The sequence below is a fragment of the Lathyrus oleraceus genome, chromosome 3 (genome assembly GCF_024323335.1).
Source record: "Lathyrus oleraceus cultivar Zhongwan6 chromosome 3, CAAS_Psat_ZW6_1.0, whole genome shotgun sequence".
In the NCBI taxonomy this organism is placed as follows: domain Eukaryota; kingdom Viridiplantae; phylum Streptophyta; class Magnoliopsida; order Fabales; family Fabaceae; genus Lathyrus; species Lathyrus oleraceus.
The window spans coordinates 29,570,376-29,582,571 of record NC_066581.1 but is presented as its reverse complement, the minus strand read 5'-3'; the positions used below and the strand labels follow the sequence as shown (position 1 = coordinate 29,582,571).

General features: G+C 33.6%; 1 protein-coding gene across 2 annotated transcripts; it reads left to right on the top strand.

Annotated features, from left to right (window-relative positions):
* The first annotated feature begins 4,338 nt into the window (after positions 1–4,338).
* LOC127132281 (uncharacterized) lies at positions 4,339–10,961 on the top strand. 2 transcript variants are annotated; one of them, XM_051061193.1, is made up of 7 exons: positions 4,339–5,214; positions 8,067–8,169; positions 8,556–8,611; positions 9,646–9,810; positions 10,095–10,208; positions 10,290–10,391; positions 10,648–10,961. In XM_051061193.1, the coding sequence occupies exons 1-6, from the start codon at positions 4,600–4,602 to the stop codon at positions 10,380–10,382; spliced, it is 1,146 nt and encodes a 381-aa protein (XP_050917150.1). In that variant the 5' UTR covers positions 4,339–4,599; the 3' UTR covers positions 10,383–10,391; positions 10,648–10,961. The 2 variants fall into 2 exon arrangements, with proteins under 2 accessions (XP_050917150.1, XP_050917149.1); XM_051061192.1 differs by lacking the exon at positions 10,648–10,961 and having other exon boundaries at positions 10,290–10,596.
* The last annotated feature ends 1,235 nt before the right edge of the window (positions 10,962–12,196 follow it).

Below are 12,196 nucleotides of genomic sequence, written 5' to 3'. Positions count from 1 at the left end.
ATAGTTAAAAATAGAGGGCAAATTTTGGGGTGCAACAATTATTATCCATACATCTGTCGGTCGAAGGTGATCAAAGAGATTACGATACTGAGTAATACAGTGTCTAGGACATCTGTTATAACTCATACCACGTGCCGACCATCTATACCATAAAGGTAAAAATATTAGTTAGAGATAATAATTCGTAAAGTAAGTAAATATAGACCATTTTAAACAACTTACTTTTGTGCATACGGGAATGTGAAAGGATTGTTGTTGACGGGCGCTAGAGACGGTAGTCTGGACCAACCCCGTGCTTGGAGCAAAACAACACATCCAAAAAAGGTAGATGTGTCTTTGTGTGAATTTTTATACAAAGATCTATAAAGATAGGCTAGACAAGCGAATCCCTAACTGTAACTTCCTATTCTATCTGCATGTCTTAGTAAAGATAAATACATAACATGCATACTAGAACCACTACCAATTGGATTGGCGCCCATGTGCAGGCATTACGAGCAAGCGCCAATTGAATTGGCGTTAGGGCTTTCATGTTTGACATGTGGCTTCCCTCTGGCTTGCATGCATGTTTGACACATCACTTATGAGTTGCTTGCATGTTTGACACATCACTTCCGTCTAGCTTTGCATGTTTGACATATCACTTACCTATTTAAGTGTCTTACTATCTACATCCAACAATCAACACAAATTCATCTGCACCAAAAAATTAATTTTCATATGCACAAGAAATATTACAATGTCATCTTAACCAAAATCTAGTATCAATGTTCACTGCAATGGTGAGACTTACAAATCTGAGTTATATGAGTTTTGTTTTTGCAACACTGATACCATTCGACTTATGATCAAGAGAAATTCAAATTTCTTGCATTTGAAAAAATGAATTGAATCCTGCATAGGATTTGATATTGTGTCAAAGATCACATATCAAAATCTAATTTTTTTTAGAACACTCAATGCAAGTTTTTCCCGCTGAAGGTACGGGATAATGAAGATGTTGAATATATGTTTGTTAGTCACGAATATTCTGGTTGCAACTGTATTGAGTTATATATTACTCTTCAACAAAGTATACCATCTCAACAATCTCAGATAACTAATCAAGTTGAATCTGATGAATTTGACTCAGAAAACTCAGATGACGCAGACCCAGAAGCAGAAGCAGAAGTTAACATCGTTGATAAAGAAGAAGAAGAGACCGAGACACAGGTCGATCATATGTTGAACAATAACATTGAAGATGATGATCAACCGGCGCCATTACCTCCAAGTCATGTATGCAATCCGCCTCAACCAGTGAAACACACTGATTCGAGAAGGTATGTCATCGAATGTCGTAACATCCTTTATAAGTTTTGTTTGGCTGCGTCTCACAAAAAGAAAAGTGACTCTTGGGAGATAGCTTCAATAGACCCACCTCACAGTTACAAAGGCTGTTGAACAGATATTTGACAACTGGGAGGATTCATACAAAGAATTGTCACAGTTTTTATGGGCCCTAAAAACATACATACTAGGAATTGTTGCAATTATGGAGACATTGCTAGCATTTACGCCAGACGAAACCTGTATTGTTGGAAATAGAATCTTTCACCGCCTCTTTTGGGAGTTTGATATGTGCATTAAAGGTTTTGCATTCTGCAAACCTATTATTCAAATTGATGGAACATAGTTATACAACAAATACAAGGGTACTTTGCTTATGGTGGTTGCACAAGACGGCAACAACAATGTCTTTCCCATTGCCTTTGCTCTGGTTGAAGGTGAAACCGCTGGTGGTTGGGATTTCTTTCTTTGACATCTCAAAACACATGTGGCTCCACAAGCCAATCCGGGTTTGATTTCTGATAGACATGCTGCCATTGAGAGTGCTTACAATAACCATGACAACGGATGGCATGACCCTCTTTCTACCCATGTCTATTGCATTAGACATATCACACAAAACTTCATGCGTGCAATCAAAGATAAGAACCTTCACAAAAAAAGTGGTGAATGCTAGGTATGCTCTAACTCAGCCGTCATTTCAATATTACTGTGATAAAATTAGACTGTCTAATGCAGATGCAGGAAGATTAGTGGATAACATACCAGTAGAGTAGTGGACAAAGGCATTTGACGGAGGCTGTCGATGGGGCCACATGACAACAAACCTTGTGGAATGCATGAACACCGTATTCAAATGCATTAGAAATCTACCAATAACCGTTTTGGTCAGATCAACCTATTATAGGTTGACTTCTACCTTCGCAACCAGAGGTGAAAGATGGAGTGCAATGTTAATGTCTGGGCAAATATTCAGCGAATGTTGTATAAAAGTGATGAAATAGGAGAGCATCAAAGCTAGCACACACGCGGTAACAGTCTTTGACCTTCATAGGCAAAAAAATTGCGTACAGGAAACAATGGACCACAATGAGGGAATACCAAATTTATCCTATGCTGTCAACCTAAACAGAAGTTGGTGCGACTGTGGAAAGTTCCAGGCCTTTCGTATTCCTTGTTCCCATGTCATTGCGGCATGCGCACATACTCGCCATGACACTTACAACCATCTATTTGATGTTTATAAGGCCATTACCGTCATGAATGTGTATAACAAAAGTTTCTCAGTGCTACCAATGGAGGAATACTGGCCTCCATATGAAGGTGAGATAGTTTGGCACAACGACGAGATACGAAGAAAGAAAAAATGACGGCTAAACAACACGCGTATTAGAATAGAAATGGATATGACTGATAAAATGATAAGACTATGTAGTATAAATCGTCAACCAGGACACAACAAGAACAACTGTCCCAATCGAGGAGTAACATCTGCATCATAAGATAATATCTCATTTTAATTTTTGTAACCTTGGATTTTTATATATCATTAACTTTTTGTTACAACAAGGTTAACAACAAACATCACTACAACATAACAAACTTAAAACAAAATATTTCTAACTGATTACAACAATCAAATTGATGCCATCTCGTCCAAACATCATTTCCCTAGCATCCTTATCAGTTTTGACTCGCACCCAACCAAATATATTATCGAGTCTCTCAATACTTCTAATTTTTTTCCCTTCTGGTATTTTTCCATCTAACCAACAAACCAGCTGCCTCTTTAGTTGATCGAAACTAGTGATGTTCCAGAAGAGCATCAACATCGGAGGTTTGTCTCTCGAATAAACTACCTTTCCATAGCGACGACGAACACCAAACATGTTTGCAAAATGATGAAATGAGATGTAGAAAAATGATTCACACAACACCTCTATTTATAACAAAAAACACATGGGCGTCAATTGGATTGACATCACCATGTGTCGTAGCCAATCCAAATTGGCGCCTCCTCTCTAACTTTAGAAGTTAACGCTAATTGGTCTGATGTCTCCTCTTAAAAATGGGATAAAAGTGAGATAGATTGGATTTTTTTTTAAAATCAAGGTTATTTTAATTTTTTTTATTTAAAATTAGGGATATTTGGATAAAAAATTCACGAGAGTAAACCTAATTTAATTTCCCAACATTCTACTATTTGTTAAATATTATAGAGAGTGGTGGTTCATTGAATATGAAAAAAAGTTTTAATTTTTAACAAAATACAAACGATATTTAACTAAGGTTAGTCATCACATAAAATAAATAAATAGAGGAGGTCAATGTTAAAGAGAAAACATAATAAGTCTGAATGACATTTTAACCAATTTAAAAAAAAATATAATATTCTCAATTTTATATTAATTTATTTTAAAATAAAATAAAAATTTAAATGAATTTTATCTTTTAAGATCTATTTGATTTAAATAAAAGAGAGGAGATGAGAGATTTTATTGAAAGGAAAGAAAGGATAAGTAAATGATTTTTTTAAAATTATATATAAAATTTTCTGAAATGAAATAAATTAAATTATGTGTTGATAACAAATTTTAAATCGTTAAGAGACAAAAGTATAAACTAAATGATTTAAAATTTAATATAAAAAAATATTAGAAAAAAAATGAACATTCATAAATATAAAAGAAATAAAAAAATAAGGTGATTATAATTTGTATTAAATAAAAAAAGTTTAAAAGTTAAGAAAAATTATAGTAAATTAATAAAAACCATACATAAAAATCAGATATTTAAAAAAATGAATAATTTTAAAATATGAAGATTATATTTTAAAGGAATTTTATTAATTTCCTTTCATAAAATTTAAATCAAAGATGTTTAATTAAAAATATTATTTTATTTTTCCATCTCTCTATTCCGAACCAAAATCACCCTTATGATATCGGTAACGGGATATTCTTGAGCTTTAAGCTATCAAAGAAGTTACCGATCCAAAATAGATAGAGCCACGTGGCATATCAATGGATGCAAAGACGAAAACGACAGAGATTCGGGATATGAGATGAGGTTCCAAAACGACGGGCCATAACGGTACACGATTCTTCCTTGTTTGAAATACCAGACAAGAGTATCGTTAATTTCTTCCTTCACATAATCTTTCCCCCCAATTAATCAATTATTCAATTAATCGATTCATTCCCCTTTCCACCTTCTTCACCAATTCAATTATTATCATTAAAAAAATCAAATAATCGAAAATTTTAAACCATGACCATGTCCACCACTTTGTTAATACAACCCTGCCCCTTCCACTTCAAATGGAAGAATCAATTCGCTTTTTCTAATAATCGCGTTTACATACCTCACTCATTCACACCAATCACAAAACCACTTCACACCATCAAATCTCACTTAAACCACAAAACCGCGTCCTCAATAAGTCCCAATCCCAATTCCAAATCCAAAACCACGTTTGAGTCTCTCGTAACCTCTATATGGAACACAATTCGAAAACCCGCGGTAGCCGCGATATTAATTGGGGTTTTATTAATGTACGATCCAAACACCGCCTTAGCAGCATCTGGTGGTAGAATGGGAGGAAGATCTTTCTCTTCTTCATCTTCGTCGTCTTCGTCTTCCTCGAGAAGCTATTCGATTCCATCGCCGGGTCCAGGGTTTTCTTACTCTACTCCGTTTAGCGGCGGGGGTTACTATGGGCCTGCCGTTGGAGTTGGACTTGGACTTGGTGCTGGTGCTGGCTCTAGTTTCTTTCTTATATTTGTTGGTTTTGCAGCTTTTATTTTGGTTTCTGGTTTTCTTTCTGATCGTTCTGAGGGTAGTGTGCTCACTGCTGCTGGAAAAACCACCGTTCTCAAACTTCAGGTTTCATTTACTTTGTATAATTATTACACTGTTTTCTTCATTTTGTTGCTTCCTGCATGAATTGTTTTGCCATGGTTAGTGTATTTGGGTTGGAGTGGTTGTTTTTGCGACTTGAAGTTTGACAAGTATGTTCTTTTCATGTACAATTAGACTAGTATGTATATTTTTTCACTTAATTTTGCATACAATGTTGGCTTAAATTTCTGATGAAGGTTAGTTATTCAATATTGAAGGTTAGTTATTCAATATTTGTTGGTTTTATTTGGGTTTAGAAAGTTCGTATCTTGTTAGCTACCACTTTGGTCAATGTGAGATTATGTATTGAGGAATGCTACAACAAATGGATCAATCACAAGAAAGTGTTTGTCAATGTGAGATTATGTATTGAGGAATGCTACAACAAATGGATCAATCACAAGAAAGTGTGCTGTTATGTGTTTGTTAGGAACCCAACTGTGGGCTTGTATGACTCTTTTTTCCTAGCCGACGTTATGGAGATATATGACAGGAAAATAAAAGAGTGACAAATAGAATGCTGATGTGGCACAGGGTGAGGATAGTGTGTTACTTAACTTATGTGAGTTAGTTATATAGGGGATGAGGGGTGAGAGGAAGAGCATCTTAGAGAATCATTGAGGTAGTTATGGACAGAGTGAATTGTTCTTTGTAGTATGTGGGCATTAGGATATTCATTCTTTTGCAGTTATTTTTCATTTACAGAAATAATACACTATTATTCCAGTATTTGTGCATTTTACTCTATTTCTTCTATATTATATTCTGTGAGTTGCGGTGACTCGGGTAGGCAACAGTGTTGGCTTTAGGAGTATATTATGTTTTGAAAAGTGTTGCCTTTTTGAAAAATGGATCAATCACCAAAAAGTGTATTGGAAAGTGTATAAATAGAAGCATAGTATATTGTTAGCATTCCTTTTCTGACATCTTTTTTTGGTGAATTTCAATGGAGGTGTTGTTCCTAGGATACATTTTTTTTTATCATTTGGTTGGATAGAGTTTTTCTTGCATCAAGCTATTTTTTGAGAATAAAAGCGTTTGTATATAATTATGTGCTTTGTAAGAATACTTTGATTTAGAAGGTTGCAATAATCAGATTTAATGTTTGGTTGTTGGAGATGATGTTTGGCAAGTACTATAGTTAGGCTGATGGGATTGAAAGGGCCATATCATGTGCTGCATTTATTTTATGCTCATGGCAGACATTTAAGGAAAGGAACAAGGCATTTTTTACTTCTAAACAAGATAGATTGACTTTCTCAGTTGCATGCACTATGCAACGTTGCCAACTTTGCAGTGTTGCATGCAGGATCATATAATTTACAATTTTTTGGGGTCTATTCATGCTGGTTTGCAAGCAAAATCACATTTTGGTGAGGTGAGATTTGAGTAGGATTGTCAGTCATGCTCGCCGGGCGATCCAGAAAGGGCCAAGTTTTGATTCCAATTTTGTGACCCCGTTTGAAGGGCCAAGTTTTGATTCCAATTTTGTGACCCCGTTTGAAGGGCCAAGTTTTGATTCCAATTTTGTGACCCCGTTTGAAGGGCCAAGTTTTGATTCCAATTTTGTGACCCCGTTTGAAGGGCCCTTATTTCCCTTCTCAGTCTCGTGATCTCTCTTTGATTCTCCACAAGTTCCCTGCCATCTTTAGACATTATTTTCCATATATTTGTAGTGTTGTTTGGGACTTATTCAGTAGTGACTGGCAGAGACATGCATTGGCCCTGCTGTAGGGTTCAGTGGAGATGTAGGCTCCAGTTTCTTACTCATCTCAGTCGGTTTCGTAGAATTTATTTAGGCTTCTAAGTTTTTTTCAGATCGGTGTGGATAATGTACTCACTGCCAATGAGAAAACCATCACGCCCAAGTTTTACTAATGGTCAAGTTTTTCACATAAGCAGACTATTCAAGGCAATTATTAGCACTTGCATTTATAGTTTAGTGAGATGCTCAATCACGTCCTCAATAAATTTTTGTCGGTATTTTTGCTTATTCAAAGTCAGGGAGGGGGATTAGACTAGGTTGGGCCGAGATTTGGTAGACCTGGGTCTCTCTAGTGTTGTCTGTCTGGTGTCAGAATGCATACCTGCCTAAATGCCCATTTTACAATTAGACCTATAAATAATTCTTAAGGTAGTCATTAAATAAGTTTATTGCCTCAACTCTACGTATTGACTTTGACTAGTATGCTTAAATTCTTTAAATGAATCAATAAGTATATGATTTAACACTTAGTGAACAACTAAATATTATGTGTTAATATTATATTAGAACATTGCTGCTATTTGTTACAAATGATACAAGAAAGAGAAGAATGCATACAAATTGGATACTTGACCAATCATATGTTGGCTAACCATATATGCTGCCACATAGGATTCTTGCGTTTCTTTTCAAACTTCTCTTGTAAAAATATGCATTTTCCATTACATTATTTACATTTACTTTAATAGATTGTCATGTTAAGCCCAAAAGTTTTGTGAATAACCCAAAGTTTGGTATGTTTAGCTAAGTAGGCTTTTTATATGTCTTAGTCTAACTTAGACTAGGCTTGAGGCAGACTAGGTTAACCTTTGACGGATGCCTTGCTTATTTTCATCCTTAACTGAAATCACGGTATTGCTACTTTTAATTCACTAATGCATACAATATCCATATAAATTTATGAATGAAAGGTTACTGGGTGGGTCCAATATTTGTTGCTATTTTAATTGGGTTTTGAAGCTTGTTTGTCAACATCTTGTTAGCTTCCAATGCACAGCACAATCATTTCATTTTATTCACTATTTTGAATCTTTGGAATTTCAAATCATCAATAATAGCATTGTTCTCTTAGGTTGGGTTGTTGGGGATGGGTCGCTCACTTCAAAGGGATCTGAATAGGATTGCAGAGGTTGCAGATACATCATCTTCAGAAGGTTTGAGTTACGTTTTGACAGGTGAAGCTCATAAACATGTGATTTTTAGTCACTTGCCTTTAGTTGTTTCTTTTTCCTAACTGTGTGATATTTCTTCATGATTTACTGAAAATGGTTTAATGCTTTCAGTGTTTTGTGTAACAAAGGATTGTTAATGACAAAAAATGATTGCTTTATGATATAGTATAAACTATCATGTTTTTTTATTTTTTATTGTCAATGTAGTGCAGATGCATGTAGAAAATGATTAGGGTCAAGTCTGTTGTTACGGAAATATAGAAAACATTGAAAAGAAGTATTTACGAAAAATATTGAATTACTTATGATTGTTATAGCAGTTAATAATATAGCTGAAGCAACATGGTTGTACGGACTACTTTCTGATTTAGTTTGACTTTCTGTTGCAGAGACCACATTAGCTTTGCTTCGGCATCCTGATTACTGTATCTCGGGATATTCGTCGGTAAGTGGTTTTAATCTCTGAGAGCTGTTCATTGGTTTCTTGAGGATATTGCATACAGCTTAGTGATATTGTGCTGTCATTATTGTTTTTTATTGACTGTTGGCAACTTGATATTAATGTATAGTACCAAAGCAACTCTATTGCGGGAATAGATGAGGTCTTGTGACACATCATCTCAGCATAAATATTCTAAATGTTTGCTCAGTTAAAAGAGAGTATTGAAGTGGCTTAATAGAACTCAATGGTGCTATATTTTTTGTACCTTTTTGTTTTTGAGAAAATTCAAGCTTAATGTTGTAAGAGTAGTATTTTGTGTCCTAAAAGGTACTCCATCCGATCAGTGTTGTCGATGGCGGAGAGCCAAAATACCGCCATAGCGACCGCTTTGCAGCGCCGTTATAGCGGAAAAATCCGCAATATCGGCCGATATTTACCATAGCGGCGAGCCCAAAAACCGCCAGCCATGTATATCAGCCATAGCAGCCATGGTGCTGCCATTTTATAACACTGCATCCAATTTCTTTTTAATTGTCGTTTTAAGATTATTTACACACTAGAAAACTAAAAAGTTTCATTTTATTTTTACTTTTGATGAAATTATTTGTTTTTTTTTCTCTTTCTGAAAATACCCTTAACCATTTATTATGTCACTCCTCTTATATCTCTCTCTGCAATAAATACTTAAGAATATTATTGACAAAACAATAATCAATGTTGCATTGGACTTTGAAAGCGACAACCAATAAAAGTAATTTTTTCTACAGAAGAGGGACAAGTAAAAAGAAATAGAGGGAGCAATGTAATAACTTAACATTATGTTGTAAGAGAAGTATTATCTGTAAAAATAGTACATAACTTTAAAAATTAGTGTTGTCCTAAAAGTTGATACTTAAACTTTTATGTTTGCTGTTCATCATCAGGGAATTTTTTCCAAGCTTGTAATTTAAATTAAATTATACTTTATTGTTGCAATAGAAATAAAGGAAAACGAGTTTATGGAAAGTTGAAAGTGCATATTTCCTGACATTTTGCAGGTGGACATAAAGCGGGGTATAGAAGATGGGGAGAAGCGTTTTAATCAACTTTCAATTGAAGAGCGAGGAAAGTTTGATGAAGAGACGCTGGTCAATGTTAACAACATAAAGAGGCAAAGTACGAGAAGCCAGAGATCTAACGGATTCAGCAATGAATACATAGTGGTATCGTAACTTTCTTGTTTCTTGGTGTTTGTTTTCAACACGATGTTTTCCTGTGTGCACTCTAGACTTCAAACTTAATAGTAATAACTTTAGGATTAGAAAGACAAGTTAACTTTGGGATTAGAAAGACATAAGGAAATCATATAGAGAATTGTTTAACTTAAATATGTAAAACAAGTATTCTTTATTTTCAATTTCTCTGTCCCTAATCACTTGAAAAAGTGAAGTTCCATGCGGACAATTCACATATCTTTCTTCTAACCCTTTTTATTCTTATATATCAGATAACAATCTTGGCAGCTGCTGAAGGAGAACATAAACTTCCTAGCATCAATGGAAGTGGAAACTTGAAGGAAGCTTTACAAAAACTCGGATCCATTCCTTCAAGCAAATTATTAGTAAGATCAATAATATTTTGCAAGTCCTCTGTCATATATTGTTAGTACTTTTTTTTAAACGGTCACTATAACTACTTGCAGGCAGTTGAGGTATTATGGACTCCACAAAATGAGAACGATACTCTCTCAGAACGGGAGTTACTCGAAGATTACCCACTTTTGCGGCCTTTGTAAATTGTAATGGTATGCTTGCATTCTGATTCCAGGCTTCCACATTAAAACCATTGATATTATCCTGTTACTCAATCTTCAAGGTTATACAGCTGCGGCTAATATCAGTATGACACTGTTTTTCACTATAAAGGTTCTCAACTTGTACATATTTACCCATTAGGATGTCCTATAAAGATTTTGTACCATATTATAGATAATTATTTTGTTGCATTAATTTGAAGTAGTTGCTCATTCTGTTTTGAAATTTCTCTGCTGCTAAATCCAGGGGGACTTTACGGTGTTTGTTTGTGTGCACTATTGGTTCCATCTTCGGTGGATATTTGAAAAAAAGTATCCATAATGAATAGGGTACAAACTCGCAAAATGGATACGGACACGGAGAATTATTTACTAAAATAAGCGGGTATGAGTGTGGGTACGGGTATGCAGCCCGCCCCATATCCAGTGGACGTTACCGCGTTTGTTTGTGCGTACTATTATTATCCACAACGGATAGGGTAAAAATTTGTAAAAAAGATATGTGCACGTTTAGTTATCCACTAAAATAAATATGAATGGGGTGCAGGTACTGAAACCTTAGTATCCAGTATGTCCTATTCCCGAACATCATATATATATATATATATATATATATATATATATATATATATATATATATATATATATATATATATATATAGACACGATAATCTATCAATTTTATTAAATATATTATTATTAAATTTTTATGTGTTTTAATATAAATGTTTGTTTATTTTTTACTCCTCCGTATAATATATAATAGAATAAAAAAAATCACCCTTTAAGAAAAATGTCTTAAATGCATTTAACTTTTATATTTTGTTCTAATTTTACATCTATTTTTTTTTGGAATAGTTGCAAAAAATGAAAAAAAAAAGAGTATATCTATATTTATAGACAAAGAGGATAGCTGAAAATGTCTGGCATGTATTTCTTCCTATTTTATGGTTTATCAATTATACAATTTAAAACTGTTACCAAAATATTTATATTAAAAATAATCATATCTTTTAACCGTTAACATTAACTGCTTCAAATTCAAATGCCAACTGCTTCAAATGCTACTGTAATTTCAAATGCTTCAAATACACACTCCTTTGTTAAAAATCGAATACAATGATATTGTCTCATTAACTCTCTTTTCATATCTATTTATTTATTCTAAAATCATCTCACATAGGAAAATAGGAAAATGATCATCATAATATTTATATTTTAAAATTATAAAGACCGCATATAATTTATGCACCATGTTATAGAGCTCTAATGAAACCCGCTCATAAAATAAATGGAAAAATATAGGAAAAGTAATAGAAGATAGTTTCTAATTGCTATATCCCAATGATATTTATTACTTCTCATCCATTTTTACTATGTTTTATAATTCTTGAGAGTAAAGGTTAATACTTTGATTATCATGAATGCAATTTACATTTAAATTCTATTTATTAGTGTATTATTTTATGGATATGATTGTTGAGTCAGACATAATACTCATACTCATTGGTAAATTAATTAAAATAGATTTAAGTAATTGTGATTATTTTCAATTTAAATTATATGCCTTCTAATTAGACATTTACTACGATTATTACAGGTAAATCAATTTCGTGGTATAGCAGTTATTATACTCTTAAATAATTTCTTATATATATTCAACAATTTTGAATTTTATATATTTAACATTAAACAATGGGTTGCCAAAATACATACCTTTAATTATTTGGTGTAACAGTTTATTTTATATTCAAGGGAAATGGGGGAGAGTTTAACATAGATACAGGAATATTATT

Excerpts from the sequence above, each read along its gene's own strand:
- LOC127132281 (XM_051061193.1), top strand. The coding sequence starts at position 4,600 with ATGACCATGTCCACCACTTTGTTAATACAACCCTGCCCCTTCCACTTC. Across the intron at positions 8,170-8,555 it reads TTTGAGTTACGTTTTGACAG|AGACCACATTAGCTTTGCTT; the intron begins GTGAAGCTCATA and ends TTTCTGTTGCAG. Across the intron at positions 10,209-10,289 it reads TTCCTTCAAGCAAATTATTA|GCAGTTGAGGTATTATGGAC; the intron begins GTAAGATCAATA and ends AACTACTTGCAG.